Source organism: Lucilia cuprina, chromosome 2 (assembly GCF_022045245.1).
Source record: "Lucilia cuprina isolate Lc7/37 chromosome 2, ASM2204524v1, whole genome shotgun sequence".
Taxonomy (NCBI): Eukaryota; Metazoa; Arthropoda; class Insecta; order Diptera; family Calliphoridae; genus Lucilia; species Lucilia cuprina.
The window spans coordinates 71305821-71331259 of NC_060950.1; the positions used below are offsets into that span (position 1 = coordinate 71305821).

General features: G+C 26.9%; 1 protein-coding gene across 3 annotated transcripts; it reads right to left on the minus strand.

Moving 5' to 3' along the window:
• Nucleotides 1-161: 161 nt before the first annotated feature.
• LOC111679091 lies at nt 162-25148 on the minus strand. 3 transcript variants are annotated; one of them, XM_046952800.1, is made up of 8 exons: nt 24131-25148; nt 17542-17736; nt 7373-7479; nt 7199-7295; nt 3587-3724; nt 2759-3383; nt 2028-2699; nt 162-1458 (listed from the first exon to the last, which is right to left on the minus strand). In XM_046952800.1, exons 1-8 carry the CDS (start codon nt 24512-24514, stop codon nt 1448-1450), a joined length of 2229 nt encoding a protein of 742 aa, XP_046808756.1. In that variant the 5' UTR covers nt 24515-25148; the 3' UTR covers nt 162-1447. The 3 variants fall into 3 exon arrangements, with proteins under 3 accessions (XP_046808756.1, XP_023296357.1, XP_023296365.1); XM_023440589.2 differs by having other exon boundaries at nt 162-1370; nt 24131-25147; XM_023440597.2 differs by lacking the exon at nt 17542-17736 and having other exon boundaries at nt 162-1370; nt 24131-25146.
• Between the last annotated feature and the right edge of the window lie 291 nt (nt 25149-25439).

Here is a 25439-nt window from a genome sequence, read left to right on the forward strand (position 1 = left end):
AAACTCTTGGGTGTTTTATTTACCATTAAAAGTTTTAGAGTTTACGTAAGATATTTTTCTTGTTAAATATACTTAACATAAACAGGCGTAGGTACTTACCAGACCATAATTTAAACAAATTAATGGTATTTAATAACAATTTCTAAATGAAACAACATATATAACTATTTATGTATGTATATACTTTTATTATATTTGTTTACTGTTTTCCTATTGAGTAAGTCAAAGTCATTTGTAAAATAAAAAGTATTGTAATACTAATACATATTGTATAATTGTTGGCATTTTTTTCTTTAGACTAAAATACCAAAATCGAAAGCAATATATTTGCATTATTATATAAGTTATTACTTTGTTATATTTTGAGTAACATAATACAATACTGCAATAAAGAATTTACTATACGTACATATGTATGTTTATTTTGCCAAGTGTGTAATTATTCATTGCTAATTTACTAATTTTAATATTTGGTGTTTGGTAATATTTATAGTATAGAATCATGTTTTAATTTATTTTCAGGAAAGAGTATTTTTTAAGTATTTTAAGGTATTTTTTATTAAAGTTTATTTTTTATTAACTAAACTTAATATAGTATAAAAAATGTATACATATTTGATAATTATATCTTATTTCACAGTTTGTATTTGTTTACGTCGATTTTTAGATAAAAAATTATATTCGTTTATGTTTATAATTTATACCAATGGTTTATTCATTTATTATTTATATTATATTTATAATTTGTAATTGATACCAATGGTTTAATGGTTCTAATCTATCTAATTATTAAAGGTTAGAATAACACATTGGAATCTTTATATTCTACAGCTCATTTTTCATCTGAAGATATACTTAATAAAGCTTAAACCACCGGACTTTATTACCATAGTTTTTTGAAAGCCAGATGAAAATGTGAACAGTATTTATAAATACTAAATTAATTCTACATACATATGTATTAAATATTAATATAGTAATAGTAAAACAATTTATTTTTTATTTATAGTTATGTACATATATGTCATATACATACATATGTTGATTTTACGTTTTAATATATTTGAATATTTTTTTAAAGTAATTATGATCATGTTACGTATTTATTTCTAACTAAATACATATACATACATGTATTTATTATTACCTGTTTTATACCCATTAAAATACAAAATATATTAAAAATTGTCTCTAATACATATCTTTGCATTTATCTGCAATATGTATTTGTCACTAAATTTGTATCAGCTATACTCGAGTTGGTGTTCCAAATATGGGATTTACGTGATTTCTCCTATTGGTTAGTGGTGATGGATTATTATTAACACTGCGTCGTAGCGGCATTTGCTGACAGTCGGAATAAGAACGATCTGTTGTTTTAAAAATCAATGTATTCTTCACATTATTACAATAATGTTCAAAACTCTTTTATTCTATTTTTTGTGATTCATGCTTCGGCTGTTGTTTTAATTTGTTATTAATATTTGTGTATGTGCAATTTTTATTATTATATGTATTTATAGGTGTGAATTGGCGAATATTTTATTTTTATTTCATGAAGAATGTGCAGGCATGCGGTTATTTTAAAATAAAAAAATGTTTAAACATTGATTAGTTATTTAATTAGATATAAATTTATATTTATTGTACAAGTGCCTGATTTCAATATTCTATTCTTGCAAAAAATAAAAAAACTATTTGTATTTTCATTGTATGGTAATTCTACCAAAGGTTATTATTTATGTATGTACATATATGTAAAACTTAATTTCAGTCAATTGTCCAAAAATAAAAAATAAAGTCAGAAGAAAAAATGGTATTTATTATACAAAATGTGTTAGAGTATGTTTACTATCCGAATACAAGAATATTCCTTAGGAAAATATTCTTGGGAAAATACAAAATTAATATTTTTAGTAAAATTTTAAATATTTAGTCCTAAAATATTCATAAGTCAGTTTAAAACATAAAATAATTCACTACATGCTACATTCACCATAATCTGCTCAAATGGTTCTTTAACGTACCTCGGAACTTCATACCCTGAGCTTCGTTAATTATAGCCGCCAAAGCTGGATGTTGATAACGTTCTCGAAATATACCGGAACCATTCTGTACATTGCCATTAATAGAATTGTTATTATTGTTAACAGTGTTGGCGTTAGCATTACCATTCGCAGTTTGATACTGATTTTGCATTTGAAGATTATGAGAATGTAACTGCTGCTTTTTTACGGGAGTATGTTGTGGCGTCATCGATACAGGTGGTTGGTTGCCGTTCTTATAGTAACGATTTTGATTAGGATCATACAGTTCGTTGTGGTTCAAGCGATTTGACGATTTAATCGAGGTACAATGCTCTTCTTCGTTACGAATTTTTAAAACTCGTTCTTGAACACTATAACGAGATCCATGAAGAGCATTGACCTGATTTAAATTAGAGACTTGCTGCATCTGTTTAGTTCGAAAGCTACCACCAGGAGAATTTAACATGGTTCCGCGGGAGGATGATACGGAGGTTTCTGTAGAGTCTCTTGGTGACGCACGGGTATGACTATTATGTTGTGGTGGTTCGCGATAACTGGACGGACGGTGTGTAGATGGTGGTGTATCGAGTCCACTGTCATGCGCAGAATAGTCCAGATCCGAAATTTGTTTATTGGAGGAAGTGTTATTGTGAGTCGGCAACATAGGTTGTACTACGAGAGAAAATATTTTATTAAGTACCAAGTTTTAAAACGCAAATTTAAAAAATTACCTGAATGACGCATATCTGTTGGGGCCTTCGGCTTACGATATAACCAATCACGATCCAATTCGTTACCATTTTCCGTACTTAAGTGCCGGAAAATGCGAGGACGTCTCAATTCTACCTCACCATCTTCAGTCTCTTCATCAACGATATGAGTCGAACCGAAGCTACTGTTTATAAATATACGTCGAGGTGAGCCATACAAACCATTGCAATTAGAAAATGAACTATTTTGTGAGGTATAACCATTCGAGTAACGACTGTTGTTGCTACTAGCTGAATATGGTATTTTCTGAGGAGTCGAATGATTTGTTGACAAGCCACTACTGTGGTTATGATTCTCATTATTTAAAACACTTAAATCTGGTACCGAATCAGAAAATAAGAAAGGATTCGTGCCTCCATAACCACACATACTATTCGTGACCAACTTTTGACCTCTAACTCCACCCATGCCACTTCCATTCGTCATAAGCCAATCGTCCAATGCACTTGAATAAGTGCCACCTAATCCGAAATGATTACTCTGCAATGCAGCATGAGATACAGGAGCAGCTAAAGACGCTCTTGATCTAGGTCCTTGTGCAATTTTAAGTGCTTTGCGACGTTCTTTAGAAGTTATCGTACATTCCTAAAAAAAATAAAATAAAAAACACTAATATTAAAATGTTATTTTTTAACTTAATAGTTATAATTTTGTATATAACGATAAAGCAAATGGATAAAACACTATATAGCATAAAAGTACTAAAGAATTCAAAAGTACTATTTAATATTATAAGTGTCCATTAGGACTCCAGTTGAAATTTTTGTTAACAAAAAATTATTGCCTACCTCTAGCAGTTCAAACCAATCTTCAAGGCCTTCATCACAACGTAGTAAAACTCTTCCTTCCCTGCCAAGTAGCAAACCAATCGCACTATATGAACGACGATTTAGCCATTCCACCTTTTCAACGTCAACTAATTTTACCTGCAAGAATGAAAAAGTCTTGATTATGTAAATTCACAATTATTTAAAAAACAATGTAACTTATAAATAGTATTTATTACATACTTATGTCATTAATATTGTTATCCATATATTGAATGAAACAATTTTAATATTTGATAAAAATAGCATTTTCTCATTAATTTAAAAATATGTTTACTACATTAGTTTGCCATCATTTAGAAGCATTCGTGGCTTTTATTATGAAAATATGTACGTACAACCTATGACATTTACCACTTCCAGACGGATCTACGTAAAATATTTTGATGGAAGTTAAGCTCTTTAATGTATGAGTGTTTTATATTTCTTAAGATTTTTGTGTTAACTTTTGAACGATATAGTAAGTCAACTGAAATTTAGTATCATTTCTATTAAAACTTCCAACAATTGCTTACAATAATAATAAAATTACGTCAAACGATCATTAACCTCCATTTAAGTTAAAACTTTTTATTATTTTCATTTTCTCCACTAAGAAGCAATAAAACAAAACTAAAATGAAAAATATAATAGCCACTAGGTCTTTCGGTCATTAAATCTTGCCGAATTTCTCAACTGAAGCTAAAAACTAAAATATTATAACTTTTAAAATACATAGGAAGGTGTTTTTTTACATATGTATAATAAACAATCATCTATGTAGATAAATGTATACTACAAACTAATAACATGCGTTTGTGTTATTCTTGTTTTTCTTTTTGTTATAAAAAATAATAGTCCTAGCGATGAAATCAACCTGTAAGTTCATATTTGATCCCATACGGGGTTACCGCAAACATTTTTAAACATGTAAAATTGTGTCCCCTTTATAAGTTTTTTTGCAAAAGCCAAAATATTTTGGGATCTCAACTTGTGGGCCGATCTAATGTTGTTAAAATAGGGTAAATAAGGTTGGCATATAATTATTTGTAAAATGATAACGAAGATAAAACAAATATTGGTACTGCAGTAATTATAAAATTATGTCAAGTTTAAAATGTACGAGATTTGTATGTAAGCTAGCTAAAATAAATTATACATTTTTTGGCTTTTTTGATAAAGTGCCAAGAAAATTAAAAAATCTATTCTCAAAATTTAAATTATTTAAATGTGTTATTTTTTAATTCTATTGAATTCTTCTCATTAAAAATTTAATTATACATAGGCACACATATGTATATTAGGCGTGTTAAAAAATATGTATAAATAATGCTAAAAAAAACTGCTATAAAATTAAACACGTTTTTAACACGTTAAAATATTACTAAATTATAATTCAATTTATAATTTTCTAACTAATAAACAAAAAAAGGCCCATCCGAGCAAAACCAATATTTTTTGGACACTTCTAATGTAATGAGTCCATTCTTATGTATGTAGTTTGTATAATGATGTTAAAATGTGTATGTGTACAAGTTCATATGAAGATGTTTTTGTTTTATTTTCTACGTGATGAAAAATGTGAAATTTTTTATTTGTATATATGTATGTATGTTTCAATATACTAGTTCCTATAGATATAAATACGTCTTGTATCTACATATCTACGTATGTAATGACTATCTTGTAGTCCATCGTTGCTGAATTAATATAAAAGTTGTTGAGTATTTGAGTACTTTCACATTATTCGTCACAAGTGTAAAAATTTACATGTACACAAATGTACATTATGGTTTTGTGACTTCATTCACAGAAATTAAAAAATATTCATTCATATAAATGTATATGTGTATGTATGTGAGCAAAACATTTTGTATTTTTTACTGTATTTATCTGTAGTAAATTATTTTAATATTTTATTAAGAAGAAGTGATTCATAATTGTTGCTTGCCTGGGATGGGCTACACAGAGCAAACAAATGAATAAATTTTAAATAAACGTTTAAGATAATTGATTTTGTCATTGTACCCGACAGCTTGAATAGTATTGAGTATTTTATTGTGTACATAGTTAAAAAAGTGAATTCGCGATATATTTGGATTATTATTTTTACAAAACAGATATTTTAACAGTATTTTTAGGGCATTGACTAAGTCGACACTCTTACTTGTTTAAATTGCAACATTTTTGTCTTTTAATCTTATTTCTATGCAATTCTATTCATTAAATAATTATTTTACTTTTATCTTCAGCAACACGCAAATATTGCTTATAAACAATAGTTTCTTTAAAGCTAAAAGTTTCTCACTAGCAAGTCACAAAATATTATTAAGTAAATTTCCTTTAACTTGCCTTCAAATATTACGAGTAAATAAGTAGTCAGAGTTACTTTGAATTAATATGTAAGAATTAATATTTTTTGTTCTGTTACTTTTGATATTAATATAAGATGAAAGATATACAAAATAAAATTCACATCAAGTCTATAGGTGAATGAATTGTAAACCAACGCTGAATATGTGCCACCATATCATGTAGACATACATACATACATATATATGTATATGTACTTACTTTAATATGTTGTACAAACTTAAATCACACATAAAATTAATAATTTACATTTTTTAGTTTTTAGAGAATTTATAGTTCATAATTCATTCCATATGTAATAGTAGATATACATACATATGCACTGCATATACATATGTACTTATATGAGAAATTGATGTCTTCCGATTTGGATGAAATTTGCACCAAGGTTAGGACTGTAGGACACAAATTTTCAGCAGTATCGGTCAAGACTGCCGGACTTAGAGGTCAAAGTTGGTCACACAGGGTTTTATTTAAATGAGTGTAAGTTTTCACCTATTGGTTCTACCAAAGGAGTTTAGATAGCTATTTCTTCATTCTTTCCAAAAAAATATTTTTTAATTTTTTTATAATATTTTAAAAATGGTCCTTTTTTGTTTAAAAATATTTAAAAAATATTTTTTTAATTCATGAATGAAATTTTTTTCAATATTTGGCACTTAATTTTCCTCTATTTTTTCAAAACGGACGTTTTTGTTGTATTTTGTTTTACTCAAAAGAAAGCTTAGACCGCTTAAGCAAAAAAGGTCACATTAAAAAAATACTTAAAAAACACAATTTTAAACAATTTAAAAAATGTTTGGAAAGAATAAAGAAATACCTATCTAAATCCTTTGGACAATTTTATGCTAGGACCAATGGGAAATGCTATACTTATATCAATAAAACCCTGTATGGCCAAAATGTCCAACTTTGACCTCCTCTAAGTCGGGCAATGTTTGACCGATAGAGCAAACAAATTGTGTCTAACCTACTATCAAATTTTTGTCAGCCTCAACAAAACATTAATTATGTTATGTAGGTTTGAATTAACAGAGCAATTGTTTATGTTATTATACATTATTTGTGTTACAGTATAATGTATTGCCAAAATTATTTGCTATTTTTATATAAATCTTGCTTAATATAAATTTAACTTTAGTTCATTTATTTTGAAAAATGATATTAAAACAAAAACTGAAACAAAATTCATTTGGCTTCTTTATTTCTATGCAGACTCACCTTAAATATAAATTGTCCCATGTCAGAAGCTCGGTCATTTGCCGAACCTGATGCTCTTTTAAAACAATGAAGGTAGTCACGTGTCAAAATAAAATATCTGAAAAAAATTTTTTAAAAATATTTTATTGAATGATGTATAATATAATGAATCAAGTCTTTGTTTATTGTTCATACCTTTCTTTCCAACGTGAAAATAACCGATCTCGTTGTTGCCATAAAAGTCCTCGTTTAATTGGACCCGTCATTGAAGATACGGGTACGCGTCCGGCCAACAAGGATTGCTAAAAATTACAAATGTAAATTTAACACCTTTAATTTAAAATATAACATTTGTAATTTATTATTATGCTTCCTATGAGTTTTTATGTTATTAAAATATTTTTAGAGATATAATTTTTAACGTCTCTGTGGAATACGAATCTTATCTAAGTCTAAAAATGTTAGTAGTCTTATAGTAAACAACATGCTCGAATGCTAAAGTAGCAATAGGCACAAAAACATAGGTTGAGAAAAATTCTGTTTAAAAAACAATTTAAATCCAAGTTTAAGGATATACGATATATGTTTTCAAAAACATTGATGTACTTCTTTCAGAATACACATTATTTTATAAAATTCCTTAATTTTTTGTAAATAAAGAAAATGTCCCAAACTGGTAACACTATCAGTACAACAATTTTGAAACTGCTGGAATCATCGAAGCATAGCACTGAGATAAAACACAAAATCGCATTTATATTGCTTCAATATGAGATGCTCAATTTAAATGCAGAAATGAATTAAAAAATGTTAAATGTTTAATGAAAAAGTACTATACATACCTGTAAAAAAGATTAATAATCGTAGTCATTATTAATTAGATTATTTTAACGAAATTATTCCAAAAATATGCTGATTTATGTCATAAATTGAAAAACTGTTTTTCATTAAACTTAATGTAAAAATATACATATGTAGTTTCATAATATCAATAACATTATTGATTAAAATTTATATTTGCGTAGTACTCGAGGAATCTAACTAAGAATTAAGAATCATCATTTTTTGAGCGAGCAGCAACGAGTTAATTGATTATTAATCGTATTCGAAACTTTACAGCTACGGTTCAAACATATTTTCTATTTAGTAACTTATAATTTCATCAAACTTATGTAATTTTTTAAGTCGTAAAAGTATTCTTGTATACATGTACTTCCCTACAAATATGTATGTACAAATATATACGTAAGTAATTTAGCTAACTATTAAAAAATGTGTTTAGCTGTTTTTGCTGTATATGTACATTTAAAAACTAAAACGGGTTATGAGTTTGCTGATTTTAAAGTAAAGTGAAGGTATATTTACAGAACCAATATTTAATAATTATTTTCCATGGGAAATCAGTAGAAGCAACTAGTATAATCTATTGGTAACACAGTCCAATGACGAAAGTGTGTTTTTTAATAAGTGCACTAATTAGTTTTTTATATAGTAATGGAATTAAAGATCGTATCATCCACCAATCACATGTTTATCTTTTGGCTATGACTACATACATATAAACTTGGTTCCCATATACAAAATTTTATACTTTTGCAAAAGAATGGAATATTGGCCGCTACCTGATATAGAATAGTACTGTGGGTTATAAAATACATTCTAGAAGAAGTTAAAACATTATAACTACTTTATTTAATTGGTGAAGGCTCTGAATTATGTAAAGAAGTTATCTACAAATTATTACGAATTACCCAGATAGTTAACAACCTCAAAAACATAAAAAAACATTTTTTCTTAATAATATATAAATATACAATCAATATGTTTATCGTGTTCTGATATTCCATTGGTGTCTATATTTTTATACCCTTCACCTTCGTGAGAAGGGTATATATAAGTTTGTCATTCCGTTTGTAATTTCTATAATATAATTTTCCGACCCTATAAAGTATATATATTCTTGATCCTTATAGATAGCGGAGTCGATTAAGCCATGTCCGTCTGTCTGTCTGTCTGTTGAAATCAGTTTTTAGAGGAGAGATCCGAATCTTCAATCGGCGAGATCCGAATCTTCAATAATTCTATTAGACATGCTTTCGAGAAGATCGCTATTTAAAATCAGCAAAATCGGTCGGTAAATAACGGAGATATGAGCAAAAATCCGAGACAACCTCTGAAAATTTCATCAAAAAATTGTTAAAAAAGCAACAAAAACACTGTACATAGAAATAGATGTACACGTGTGTGTGTAGATGTATTTGGTTTTATTCAGCTGTGTATTTTTTGTATGTTTGGAATCCAAACATACAAAAAATACACAGCAAAAAAAAATGATTTGCATTTTTTGTTAAAATAAAATAATTTTCCCTTTGTTTTGCAAATATATTTTTTAATGAATAGAAAAAAGTATTTAAAACGTTTTCAATTATATAAGAGTAGATTGTGAGTTATTGTACAATAATTTGTATGCGAATAATGTAAGTTTGAAATTTAAAACTAACACAAATTTTTTCCAAGTGCTTTTTAAAACAATTTTTTTACGATAAACAAAAACAAAATCTACGTCTCGTCAATGTTTACCAGCAATGAATCAGAGGTCGAAGTCCCGGCTTCGAGTGGGAGCTTAGCCGCCGCCAAACTATATTTAGTTGCTTGAGCCGCCGCCGAAACATTCGGCTTAAATCGACTCAAATTTTTTTAATGTTTTTATTAACTAGACTGTAAGATCAATTATGTTTAAAATACACTATGGTGAAGGGTATATAAGATTCGGCACAGCCTAATATAGCACTCTTACTTGTTTATGAAAATTATTTAATTAAGTTGTTTGTCACGTTTATAAAAATTAAGTTAAAATGTATTTTCTATTGATATTTTGATTGGTATTAATTTAGCCCGGAAGCAAAACTGTAAATAAAACGTTATTAAAAAAGATGTACATATATCTACATTCACACTTATGTATACATATAATACATATACATGTATGTATTTAAATTTTCTCTAACTAAAAGTATCTACATATAACATCATAATTCATGTATTACGAAATAATTTTTCCTTTATTATCATCTGCTAGGAAATATTAAATTCTTATTTTTTTAATTGTGCGTGAAGGCTAAAAAATGCCATATTTATATCTTGACAATAAATTTAGTTTTGTTCAGATATTAGCTTATTACTTATTAAACGAAACCTTTAATAACTCCATATTATAATTATGTTATGTTTTTTTATAGTGGTTGATTCATTTGGTTTAGCTTTTTCAATGTAATCTATAAAACTACATTCAAACTTTTATAATTTTTAAAAATCCAACAAAACATGTAGCGTCCGATTTTGATGAAATTCGGAACACACATACGCTTTTTACATACATTTAAAGTTCTCCGCAGTTTTAAAATTTGTTATGGTTTTGATTCGATCAAATTTAAAAAATTACAATTGTTTAAAGGCGGAATTAATCTAAATTATCTCAATAATTTATAATATAGTTAGGAAAAATGTTTAAAATATTTTCGGACTCAAAAATACTAGTTTTGACATACAAGTCTTTAAGTGCATTGAAATTAGTTAAAAATGATTTAATGCTCAGCTGTTTACAAACATAAATTTTTTTCTTATAAACAATTTTACAAATATATTTATAGCAGAGAGTGGTTATTATTTGCATTAATACTTTTAATGCTTGCATTTCATATGTTGAAGCATTTTTAAAAATTTTCCAAAAGTGCTGAAACATTGAATATATTATGTTTGAGTTCAATATATCATTGAACTCAAAAATGAATGTCTACTTCTTTCGGTATGTGCCGAATGATATAGAAACATATTGTTATATGTTAAACAACTAGAATAAAAAATGTGGCCATAATATGTGAAATGTCTGACACTTAAGAAGACATACATACATATGTACATACATAGATAAATTATAGGTATGTGGGTATTTTTACTACTTAAGTAAACGCCTATTAATATTATTTTGAAGGTCTCACATAAAGCAACCTAGTCAAATGAATGTATTCAAAACAATTCATTCATCTACATGTTCACATACATATGTATGTATATATGTAGGTGTGTTTAGATACATCGAAGTTCCCTGTAGAAATATTTAAAAAATTCCCAACCGGTACAACAATTGCTTTCTTTCTACCATGAATGTTTATCCCAACATCAATCTTTTACGATTAAGGGTAATCATTGGAATGTACTTTTTAATTTTTGCATATCAAGAGAATCCTCGTTTTCCAGTTAGTTTTATATATGAAGCTCACAATGGTTAACTAAAATTTTATTCAAGTTTGATTGCTCACCCTAATATAAATTTCTAGTTTATCAATCATAATTGGTTAAGTCAACTTTTAACTACAGTGAACCAGTTTGTAGTAACTAAAAAGGTTTATTGAATAAAAACACTTGTTTTTCTTGGTTCTATTTAATACAAGTTGGCATTTTACTTTTAATACCAGCACTTGCAGCTAAAAAGTCGAATAACCACAAAGCCACAGAAAAATGCAAGTATATTTTGCTTATTTTTTTTTAAATAACTTAATAAAAATGAGAGAAATAGAGAGGAAGAGAGAGAGTATATAACACCTTTATAAATTTCATATATGTGATGAGGTAATCCCATAGAATTAAAATCATTGAAAAATGTTTATTAATTAAAACAACTTCCATTTTAAATATTGCCACAATCTAAAACGGCAACAAATATGTATTGCTTTTATATAATAATTTAACTATGTATATTAATGAATTCAAAACAGTCATTTAGTCGCCAGCACGTTTTAAACACTCCTAAGAATTTCTTGCCGTCTTTAAAATGGAGAAAGATATGCTCGCTTAAAGCCGGCTTATGAATTATAAATATTTATTTTCTATTGGTCCTAATATTATGCGTTTACATATGATTCGAAATTAAACAAAATAAGCTCGATATTTATTTAATTTTAATAAGTATTTAATTTTTGCAATATTTCTAAAGTAAAATTTTTATATAGTAATATGAGTAAAATGTTTGGGTGTAATTTTCACAATAAATAAATTATTGATAATTCTAATTTCTAAAAAATAATGAACAATTTTAAAACCTGTGATGTTATTGTACAATTTAATATCTACAATTGATACCAACATTTATAAAATCGTAAAAGAAATAGTTTAAATGTTATAAACAATTTGGCTTGTAGTGCAACAAAATCTGGTTTCAAATGTAATTAATTTTATTTACGTTGTGAATGATTAATACTTGCTATATAAAATACTTTCTACGCATCTATTATTTTGCACAAGACAAGTTTGCCAACATCTAAAAAATAAAAACGAAAGTATTTCTTTGTACATATACATTATTAAATTTTAATTAAGCAAATACAATTAATTTTAAGTTTATTATGTTTCTTAAATATTTTGTTCATATTTCCTCATAAGGAGACTCATTAGGCAGATTAATACTCTGAAGCACTACTTAAATGGAAAGATTTTATTACGACCTTTAATATTTTTAATAAAGGCCAAATATTATCATTAAATTTTAATGCTATTGTACTGGAATGTAGAATTTAATGATACTCGGAAAATAAATCGGTTTGTTTTTCGTAAATAAAAATAAAATAAATTCAATTTATTAAAAAAGGATGGAAATGAAAAATATTTCAATTCTATATATTAAGAGTTAGACCTGGTTCACACTAGGAAACTTTTTTGGGGAAACTTTTGATTTTTGTGTGTGAGAGAAAGATAAAGAAATATCAACCATCTCTTTCTCTTACACACAAAATCAAAAGTTTCCCAGTGTGAACCAGCTCTTATCAGTCAGCTAAAAAATTTAAATCACAAATGTAAAGAACTTGCAAAAAAAAATTAAAAATTAATAATATAATTATTTTTCAAATGCAATTGTTACAACTCACAAAATAACAACAAAAACTTACAAATTTATATTAATAACAACTTCAACAAAAACAATATGAACAACACTTGAATATTTCTTTTATTTTTATAGAAATTATCAAGTTGTCGACTAATTAATTAAAAAAATACATTAAAAGGCAATAATTGAAACTAGTTTTACTTAAACATGTTATTCAAATGTTTTTTTTCTGATATTTTTCTATGAAAATATTAACTAAAAATATTGAAAAAAAGTTTTGCAAAACTATAAAAAACGCAATTAAGTGCCGGTCGGCGTGTTGCGAAATAAAGCAGACGGTTGTATAGAGAGTAGGGGAAAGCCGGGCACAAAATAAATATAATAAAAAGGCTTTAAAATATAGTGGTGGAAATAAAAATAAACAAGTAAGAGTGTTATATTTGGCTATGCCGAATCTTATATACCCACCATCAAACCTCGTTTGACTCGAATTCCATCTATATACTCGTATTTTTAGCCCACTTATAAGCGTTAAAGTAATTTTCTGAAGGGGACCTTATGTAGGAGGTAGGATTAATTATGGGTCGATCCTCATAAAATTTGGTAGACAGAATTGTGTTCGTATTAAATTTATTTGTGTCGAATTTCATCGCTATATTCGTATTTTTAAACAAGTTATGACTGTTAAAGCTGCTTTTCGAGGAGCCACTTGTATGGGGGCTTTCCGAAAACGTGCCGATATTGCCCATTTTAAATATCAAACAAACCTTACCTATAAGAAATATTTATGTGAAATTTCCTCTAGCTCTTTCCATTCCAACTCTATCGTGCTTTCAACAGACAGACGGACGACAGGCGGACAAAGGATCCAGAATATATATACTTTTGAGGGTGTATGATCAATATTTCGATGTGTTACAAACGTAATGACGAAATCAATATACCCCCCTCATCTTATTTGATGGTGGGTATAAAAACGGTGAAGTGTGCTTTTAAATATGTCCGCATTCGTGATTGAATGAAATTTCATATCGAAAGCAGATTTTGATTGTAAATGAAATTTAATGTTTAAGACTAATTTTTAAATACAGGGTTTCTCTGGTATTGTATGGGAATGAAATGAGTAAAAAGAGATTAAAATTGGTTTATTTAAGAAATTGGTGTTGGTGCGTAATGTTTTTGATTCCATATTTCCCAAAAAAATTACATTTATTACTTATACAACATTGGTCATCACGTGGTGGTGTGCCAAAATTAGTTATATCCCTAATATGCATGTTTGGTTGTTAAGACACATTAGATCTTAAAGCAATATATAAGGAAATAATAAATTACAGGAGGTTTTCCCTAATGATTTGTGAATTTTATAAACTTTTTTCAGTCAAAAACATATTTTTAATTTATAAAATCTCTGGGATAATACGTTTTATATTTTTACATTACACACTCTAATAACAATTGGATATTTCATTGTTAAAGAAACTATATGTATGAGCTTAACTGAAATATCTTAAATATTTTTAAAACACATCCATTGTAATGATTACTGATAATACTTAATGTGAAAACACCTAGCATTTTACTTAAACTGTTTATTAACAAAAATAATTCTAGGTGAATAAATACAAAACTCCGATTTCTGTTAACACCCAGTTTAACAGGGCAGAATGATTGTGATTTAAGAAGTTTTAAGTATTTCCTCCCATGCACAATACATCAGTTTTAAAGAGACGTGCGTAAATATGAACAGGTGGAAAAGTTTTTTGTTATTTTTATATACATATTGTGCCATCTGCCATTTATTCTAATATGCAATTCAATCGTCTACAAATATACATAAACTATAGATATGTATCTAAATTAAAAAGTAAACATAATAATCAATATGTAAATGTGTATTTATGAATAATGAACATACATATGTATATTTGTAAAGGTACAAATCAATAAATAATTTTTTTCAATGATGTTTAAATTGTTTGTGATGGATCGCTTTTATACATAAACAAAAAAATATATAACTAAATAATTATATTCAACAAGATCACACTGAGTCACTGTTATGAGTCGTATATGCATGTGTATTAGATCGACTCTCTCTGTATGGAATGCAAAAACGTGTTTTTGTTACCAATCTTAAAATTTACCTTGCTTTGTTTTGTGATGATTCCCAAAATATTTTAAGCAATGACCATTCGTGAGCTGGGCCAAATTAAAAAAGTTATTTTTGATTTTTTTTTTTTTAATTTTTTGTATTAATCGTAAATAACCGTCTACTCATAACTGTCATATTCTAAAATATTTAAAATTTTAGATTTTTTTCAAAAAAAAAAAATATGCCAAGTATAGTAACTTGGCATATTTTTTTAAGAAATACTGTAAAATTAAAAAAATAACTAAATAGGGTTCGATAGACTACAAATATTTTAGGAACCATTATAAAATATAATAAAGATTATTTGAAGCTGGGCAAAATATTGAATTTAACATGAAAAATAGTGTCCCCATACGATATTTTCTTGAAAACTGTCCAGCTCACGAAGGGACAAAATCTTACCGAAAATATTTTGGGTAACATTATATTACATTACGGCGAATATTTTGAGGAGGGTAACTCGGTATAATGTATATAGATACATATAAATATATTTTATTTTATTTTCTGCTGTAGTGCCTTAATGAAAGTTTTTGTTTAAACCTAGCATTCTAATGGGTACTTGTCAACTTTTAGTAATGCTAAAACTTAAAATTCAATAGATTAATTATACATTTGATACGTATAACCAAAGAATATTTAATACATAAAATGTGCGTCTCATACAAGATACATTGGCAAAAGCGGGTTGTGATTCATAGAGAATACGTGTAAAAGCGTATTCTTTTGAATAACTCTATTATCTGTAGACATTCACAGATTTGTACACAGGTATGTAGTATAATCCATACTTATGTATATTTATATAAATATTATTGAGCGTAGGCATACCTTTGGTTTAAGGTCAACATAACCACAACTTAAATTAAAATTAAATAATTCCATTAATCATATCGACAATAGCAATAAAATGGTTTAATCTTAGAGATAATAGAGGATGTATGGGAGAAAGTATTGGTAAATATTAAAGTATTAAACGCATTCATATTAATAAATCAACATTTTATACTTTATTAATTTTTCGCTACTTAATTGCAATTATTCGTAATAGTTATTTCTATCAGAAAAATAATATAGGTATATATAAATTCTTTCGAGCTTTTGATATGTAAATATCCATAATAACAACCGAACACTAATTAATGTTCAATAACCACACATGTAAACCTTACCAACAAGTTTTCATCATACTTATTACTACCGTTCACTTCATATCGAATAGATATACAGGTGCGTTTTGTGGTTTTTTTTCGAATATAACCGTATTTTAGTTGTCTGTATTTACATATCGTAAGTATAAACGTAAAAAAGCTTAATACTTATTTCATATTTGAAAAACATACAGACATGAGTATATTGTAGATAGTATGGTTCCATAACTTTTTAATTTATTTTGAACGGATGAACATGTTTTAAAACATCTACGAATAATAATTGAAAAACTAACCAATGATATTTACAAATTCCATTTGGATTTTTTGTATAACGAAAACTTTTTGTAATATGAAAACCGCTATAAAAGTTCTTAATGTTGCTACTTACGTCTTATAGCCCCTAATTTTTAACTATACTGATGTGTAGAGTTTTTTTTTATAAAATTTTTATAATTGCAACTCACCTAAAACGAAACAAGAATAATTATTTTTATTAGTCTTGATTATTTAATAATAATAAAAAGTTGATTTTATAATACGATATAATATTATAAACAATACGCAAAAGCATACAAAAATTACGAAAAATTTTTTTTTGTAATTTTTGATTTATTTATGTATATATTTAAAAAGGTTAATCTCTTTTTATTTAATTGTATATACATTGATGTAAAAAGTTGCTTTACATATTTGTGCTAAAAATTCATTGATTAATTGATATAAATATCATTCAGTAACTGAAACTAAACTGTTTTTATTTTAATAAACCCTACCTTTCCAATAGGTACACATAGTTATTGCAAGAATCCTTAGCATCCTTATAAAAAAATAAAACTCGTAAAAGATATTAAATGCGAAATTTATACTAAGAAATATTGAGTACGAAATTAATAATCGAGACGAATATTATTGTTTGTCAATATTTCTAAACCTTTTCCATAGAAAAATTAAAATTAGCTTTAGAAAATTTAAAATATGTGTATCCATACATCGCTGAAAAGCTTTAGTATGTGAAAATAATTTGTTTTATTCAAAATTAAACCACAACCATTAATTTATTAAGTTATATTAAAGTGAAATTGAAAGCCATAAACCAAGTCATTTAATTGATTTTTTAACAAACCCAGTAGAAATAAATTTAAATTTATTCTAAAAGAAGCAAATTATTTCCTACCATATCTGGCCTTGTAAATACTTGATGAGCACACATAGTATCTTTCAATGAGGCAGTTTTATTTGGAAATATTATTGACTTCCCAGTCACTGCACTATCAGTTTTCTGTGCACACAATGTTGTGGTTGAATTTACTTTGGAGGCATGAGATAATCGTTTCATATGAGTCCATACTTGGTGCCACGGCACATCTTTCTGTTTCAATATAAAAAATACACAAATGAAATAAACAAAATATTAATCAATAAAAAATAAACAATTAACCAGTTTTATTTTGTCAAAAAATTAAGAATTTAACATTTTTTGTATGTACTAATTAGTTCATTTTTATCACACTATTTGATAACACTTGTGTTTAGATTCCCTTAAGTAAATTACATACATATGTATGTATAGTAAAATGATGTCATAATACTAATAATTTGGTTGATGATGTATAGCCCAGTTTTTGATATACGTATATATTTATTAGAAAACTAAATTGTTTTCAAGAAGTAAAAAGAAGTTAAGAACAAATTTGACTGATTCATTTTCTGTTATCAAAATATAAAAAATAAATAATTATAAGTTTCGCAATCATATTTACGGTGAATTAAATTCCAATATTGTCGTTTATAGTTTATATTATTGTTTTTTATTCTAAGTAAATTTCTTTCTTGCATTGTTGACATTAGATAATAATCCATAAGAGGGTTTCCTAATTTTGCACAACAACTCTAGAATCATAGTTATTCAGTTTGTATACACAATACTATAAACAGATTTTAATTTAAAAAATTACAAAAAGTTAATAGCACTGCTAAAGATTGGCCAACATACATAATTGGTTGATATTTGTCTTGCAAATATTTTCGATAACTTGTATAAATATAAATTTAAATGCCAAATGTTCGCATGGACATCAGAGTTGTTCGTGCAAAATTTGAGAATTTTAGCTCAGTTTTCAGTTTTACGAATTCTTGTATTAAATTTTGACATAATAACCCAGCAAAACATAATGCCAGTCTTACTTTACGAACGACATCTTAATCGCATCTAAAAATGTGATTACATATTTTTAGCATTTATAAACCAAATTTTCCCTTACAAATGAAAACCAATTGAAAATGGGGATAGAGATGTAGAAAAGTCACTGCATAAAACATATTCAAAATACATACAATTTTGGTCAAAAACCAACGAAATGTCATTCAAGTCCAAATACGAAGTAGTTACGTTGTCAAAATGGTTTATACGCCCTTATTTGGAACCATGCTTCAACGTAATATAAAAGGCTTTCAAGAGAATTTAAAATGTGTATTTTATGCTAAACTAAACAAATTAACGTGCACTTGACTGCTTATAATTACAGACAAACAATTGAAAGACCCCAAAAGTACAAAAATAAAAACTCTAAAATGCAATTGGCAAGTGCAATACCAGAAGCTTTAGCGGTGAGAAGTACATACATATGTATTATGTTGGCTGGTGCTACCAGCAAACGGAAGTTTATAAAATGATTACGTTTTACAAACGGTTCTTTTGTTATTTGCCTAATAAATGGAATACACGATTATATGTATTTGTAGTTGTTGCTTTTGTTGTTATGACAGCCGCCACCCAACCATCAACAAAAAAATAAATCAAATCGACAGCCACAACAAATCCAATGAATTTGATGTACCCAAACGGCAAATTGAACAAAAGAAAAATTTAAATATAAAAACATTCTCATGCATACATATGTTTGCATGTACGTACTTACTTACATGTATGTATAAAAATTGGTTTTAATACAACTGTAAACAAATCATTAAACGGAAATAACAATTAAACTAAAATGAATATATTTATTTTGCTTATATGTATGTAAAACACACATACACATAATATGTGCTTACATATGTATATTCTTACACTGACATATGTATCTGCATACGAATGGACATATTTTGTACGTATTTATATGTTTACTATATACACACACTTACATACAAGTTTCTTGATATGTAGAAAATATGCGATTGAGCACTTGTCATGCGGTTGGGGGAGTCCTTATACATATGCATGTTAGATAGCACCAAAACAACTATTTATGAGATATAGCTTTATTGGAAAATGAAAGAGAAATTCATATAATACAAAAACATGTATTACAGCAAAAGATTTTTTTATATGTACATTACACAGAATATGGATATATCTGTTTAAATTTTAAAATAACATGGAATTTTTTCTTTGTCTGACGTACAAAGATATCCACACATTTTTAGGTCATTTAAGGGGTTAATCTCTCAGTAGCATTACAGGAAGTATAAGAGTATCATATTCATCATAATCACTCTATATGTATGTACATTTTATTCGCATTTGTTTTTATTTAATTCGTTGTTTAAAAAGAGGTCATGTGTGATATCATTGTTTATTTGTTTCTTTCATTAATTCCCAGTGAACAACAAACACATGCATCTTTAAATGTTTTGCTCCTATATACAGTGAAACGAGGTTATAACGAATTTCCGTTTACGTACTTATTTAAATAATGAAATACTATCCTTTAAAAACAATTTATATTTTATAAGTAATTACGAAATATGTATGTATATTCATGTCTAGACCAAAAAAATATTTAGTCCCTACACCACTATAGTGTTTGTTCTGATGTTTGTAACACCCAAAAATATTGGTCCTACACCCACCTTAAAGTATACCAATCGGCTCGCAATCACATTCTGAGTCGATCAATATAATTTGATGAAATTTGGCACATACTTTTCTTTTGAACGAACTCTATTTGAAATGGTTGACATCGTCCATTATTTCGCCTATACATTATGATTATGTTAAATATTTCATTATGTCGACAAAAAATCGGCAATGCTTAGTTTTATAAAACTTTAAATGACACTACCGAATTTTGTAACAATCGGGCCTCATTTTACCCTAGCCCCCATACAAACTAATAACACGATTGAATTCTACATAAATAACTTTGAAGTAGACGTAAACTTCTCTACCTACATTGATAAGGATAGACCCAAATTTATTTATGAGCAATCTTGTAAAAAATCTATTTTTTAATCAGCAACAAGTAAAAATATTCCGGAATAAAGTTTAAAAAAAATTAAATGCTTTAATAATCCACATTTTTAACATACTAACTGTAAATTCCGTAATTATTATTCCTCATGGTTTTGTTATACCACCTTAGATTTCGATTTATAATTCTATTTTGATGGGAATACCTTTCACCAGTACGGCTTTATTATAATATACTTTGGGGTTCGGTAAAATCGTAATCGTGAAATGTTTATACGATAATATATGATTTGAGAGTTGACTGTATTTAGACATGATAGTAAGTTTAAGTGCGTAAAATAAATACATACATAGAACCATTCGTATAGATATCTATGTTTATCGTAACATAAAAAATCTTTAAACATTAGATAACACAAGTAAACTTCTGATTAATATAATTATACATTTGCATGTAAAATCTCATTTATTATTTTAAATTATTATAATGAATCGGAGCCTTAAAGTTTGCAGTTTAGATATATAAGTAAATGCTTATACATAATACGTACATACATTTCAATTAAAATTTTTGCACATTTTTCATATTTTACGGCTCAATGACCTTATGTACACATAAAAACAACCTACATTACAAATGTATATAGATACAAAATATTTGTTTGTATTTTAGTTTCTGTTTATTTAACAACAATTTTAAAGAATTTTTATAGTTAAAATTTACCAGTATATATTTTGCGGTTTTCCAACATTTTTACTTGATGCGTCCACACCTCCATCGAAACATTGATTTACGAACTTTACCAATCTTAAATAACATTTCATTTCATTAGATAAATTAATTTAAAATTCTCTTTTTTTAATTTAGAATAAACAAGTACAAACATTTATTTCGTCAAAGCTCTGGGATTTGTTTAAGATGTACGTACTTATATGTATGTATATTCATTATGTTTCTTTTGTTAAAGTTTTTACCGCTTTTTTCTTTTTGCATTCGCAAATGGTTTTTTGTTGTTTGCCCAAGGCATTATCGTCATGCAAACATTACTTCCACTGACAACAGAATGCAACTACAATGGAAACATTAAATTTATTGTTCATTTCTTATAAGAAGTGTATAAAAAACTTAAAAAGTAAAAAACATGCAGCAGTATTTTTGCAAACAATAATCGTTGATTGCAAGTTCTTTGTATCTCTAGTATACTATTTCCAATTGAAATATTTTATTACACTTCTACGTTAAAAAATAGCATACATATACGAGGGTTTTAGCAATTTTCATTTAATAATTGTGAATGTACATTTTCATCTAAATATATATGTTGAAGTTTAAAATATAAAATAATGGAGTCAATACTGATAATAATGCATTCGTCTAATAATTATGTTAGCAAAGAGCATGACCAAAAAATTAAGGAAAATTCTAATTTGTTATTGAGTTCAAATAAAAGTTGTTTGTATATTAACAGTAAAAAATATTAATAAGTTCTTTGTTAATTGATTAAATCGGGAAACTCTTTGTTTTTTTGAAACGAAGTCTAATGATATACAGTAAAAGAACTAAAAATCACATCACATAATAACTATTAAAATTCTTTAAATTTCAAACAGTTTCTCATATTATTTTCTTGATACATATTCGTGTTTTTTAATTATTTATTTTCTTGATCACATTTCGGAGGAACACTAATGCGTTTATAACAATTTATACAATGTCTGTGTCTGTCAATATGGTCATTATTTTTATCATTGTTTAATATTAAGAGGTTTTTATTAGGTATTCGAGATATTTTTAGATACATATGGATTTTTTTTAGTACGTATTTATATTTCATTCTACGTAAGCCACAAATAAAATGACCTTTTATCACGCACAAAAGACGTTGTGTTTCATTCTTAATATATTTTAAGTCTATTATCATGATGAGGCAATACAAATATACTTAGGTATTAGCCCAAATATATTAAAGATTATTACTTGTTTCTGCTTATACAATATAAAATAGGTTAATCAACTAATCGTGTATAATCAGATGCCAAATATTTCTAACATACGCCTGCTTTTTATAGGAATTTGTTCATATAGCCGATATTTCCTGAGCATACGTACATAACACATTAGTGCAACATTAACTAAATATTTTATTTTCTGTAAATGCATATTTTGTATGACATCGAGGGAATGTTTTGTGTTTTAAACTATATTTAACCTATTTATTCTTCAATGAAATAATTGTTGAGCTTCGGTGCTTATTTCAGCCACTACCATTCACACCAGTTATAATTAAAGTAGAAATAAAAGTAAAAAAATAAATAAATTAAGTTCTTTATAACGCTCGCAAAATGTAAAATTGTCGCAACTTGAAAACCAAAATATTTCATTGATGGAAAACAACCTTCTGTCAGAAATGATCCAAACAATTTTACATCTTTTATATTAAATTTATATTGCAATTTGTTTTAAAGTTAATTTTAATGTTTAAAGTTTTAACGGTATTCCTCTAACTGGGCGATATGTATGTATAAAAAAATATAAATAGGTTTACAACTTATATTCAAGAAATTAAAAACAAAAGAAATTTGAAGAAAAAGTGAAGACTTTTGTTAGTTTATACATTTTCTAGTGCTTTTTTTTTTTATAAAATTGCGGCAATTTCTACAAATATTCAGAGCATAACTAAAAAATTATTTAAATTTCTTTTTTAATACAAATGTATATTGTTTCTCACAAGAAAAATCTGAAAAAATTTATAGCGGCCAAATACATGTACATAAAGTAACACAAATTCTACTAATAAATAAACTCAAGAAAATTACGAAATTTTCAATGCCATTGTAATTGGCAGTTCAAAAATACATGATACCATAAAAAATAAAACTTCTTGCCACCTACATCATTTTATACATATGTCCACTTGCCAAAGATGTTGTCACCTAATTCATACCTACGTGTATATACATAAATCGGACATATATAAACTAAATTATTCTAAGACTTGGGAATCATTATACTTATGTACATATACATGTATGAGAAGTTGTTATAAATCAGTTTGTAATTGTTTTTTTAATAAATAAATAATTAAGCATTTTTCGTAAATCATTAATGTCGTCTGTAGAGTATAATTATGTACATAAATACATATGTATGTATCTATATCAATAACTTCGAATGAATCTTAAGTAAAAAGTTTTATAAATGCATTTACAGTGCTCATAATACATTTTTGCAGTTGGATTTAAGTTTACCAGTGCTGTTATGGGGGTAAACATAAAAATGATGACGTGAATATAAATTTTAACTACTCTTATTGTTTCGAACAAATATAATTTTTTATTAATCAATTGAAACTTTGACCTTTCTATTCTTCTTAATGTCGTTTATTTGTTGCTTAAAACTAATTAAAGCACATATGTATATAAATATGACATACATATATATGTAGTATATATATATCTAATTTGATTGCCTTGAAAGCTAAAACTTTTAATAACTATATAATTTTTCAAAATCATTTCCAGATGTAAATTAAAATGAAAACTGTTATGTCCGAAATTTTAAAAGTATTACCTTATTTGGATCTAATATTGCTCTCTCCAGACTATCCTCACCGTTAAGAGTATTTATTAGACTGCCACAACTATCATTCAAATTTTGGTGTTGGGCGGAAGCTTCCAATCTTAACCTGGCACGTTCCACACGTGCCAATGTTGGACTATCCAATATAGAAGGAGCACGCGATGGGGGTCGTGAATTCAAAGTAGATGTACAACCCATTTGTTGTTTTTGCTGTGGTTGTTGGAGAGAAAACGTTGAAGACGATGATTGTTGTAAATGCTGATGTAATTGTGACGACGAAGAATTAGTAGATGTTGTAACAGGCTCCAATGTGTTACTAGTTGAAGAACTAGAACCAGGAGTAGGAGTAGAGGATGCGTTTGAATGAACTAACATTTTACCTTTCTATCAATTCAAACGAATGGATGAAAAATATATTTTTACTTTGTTGTGCAATTTTTTGTTATAAGTAAAGATTTTCTTTCGCGCAAATTTTGATTTTTATGTATCTTTTCATTCTTTTTTTTCGTAATTTTATTGCATTTTTGAATTCAATACACAAAATGCAACCTTACTTTAGAAACACTGAAAACAACAACTATGAATTATCTAGACATCATTTTCTTTCTGTTCACTTTTATTTTGTATCCGTTTTAGTATTCTTTTTGATTTTCGTTTAAACTTAAACACACACAAACGCATGGGCACCGAATCCCACATTAATGCTTGTTTTCTTTTAATTTTAAACGAACAGACAAAACAATGGTGTTCGACGAAAATTCCAAAGGTAGTTTTTAAAGAAAATTAAATATTCCAGACATGCCTTGTTGAAAAGATCCAAAAAAGAAATTTTCGTAATAAGATTTTAGCAGATAAAATTTTATTCTTTTTTTAAAAATATTAGTTGTATTTGTTAATTTATTAAACTGTCGTATTTCTTGTTCAACGCCTCGTTTTTAATTATTTCTTTAAAAAAACGCAGCATTATATCTTTTAGCAAACGACCGTTTACGCGTGCAGCTCGTTGTTGACTGAACTATACTCGTTTAATAAAATTGCGAAAACAGGTTTCTTACATATGGAAATAATATCGAACTTCCAACTCAAACACACCCAATACATCTTGCCAGATTTCTCAATTATTTTTCATTTATATTATTTATTTTCAGAAAACATCGTTCTGCAATAAACTATGTATGATAGTTATTATATACATATAGTTTAAATTTTTAAAATATTTCTAGCACGTAAAACTTTTAAGCAGTTTTAAATAATCTGAACTGTGGTCTCGATGCTAATTCTGATAATTATTTTGTTTCAA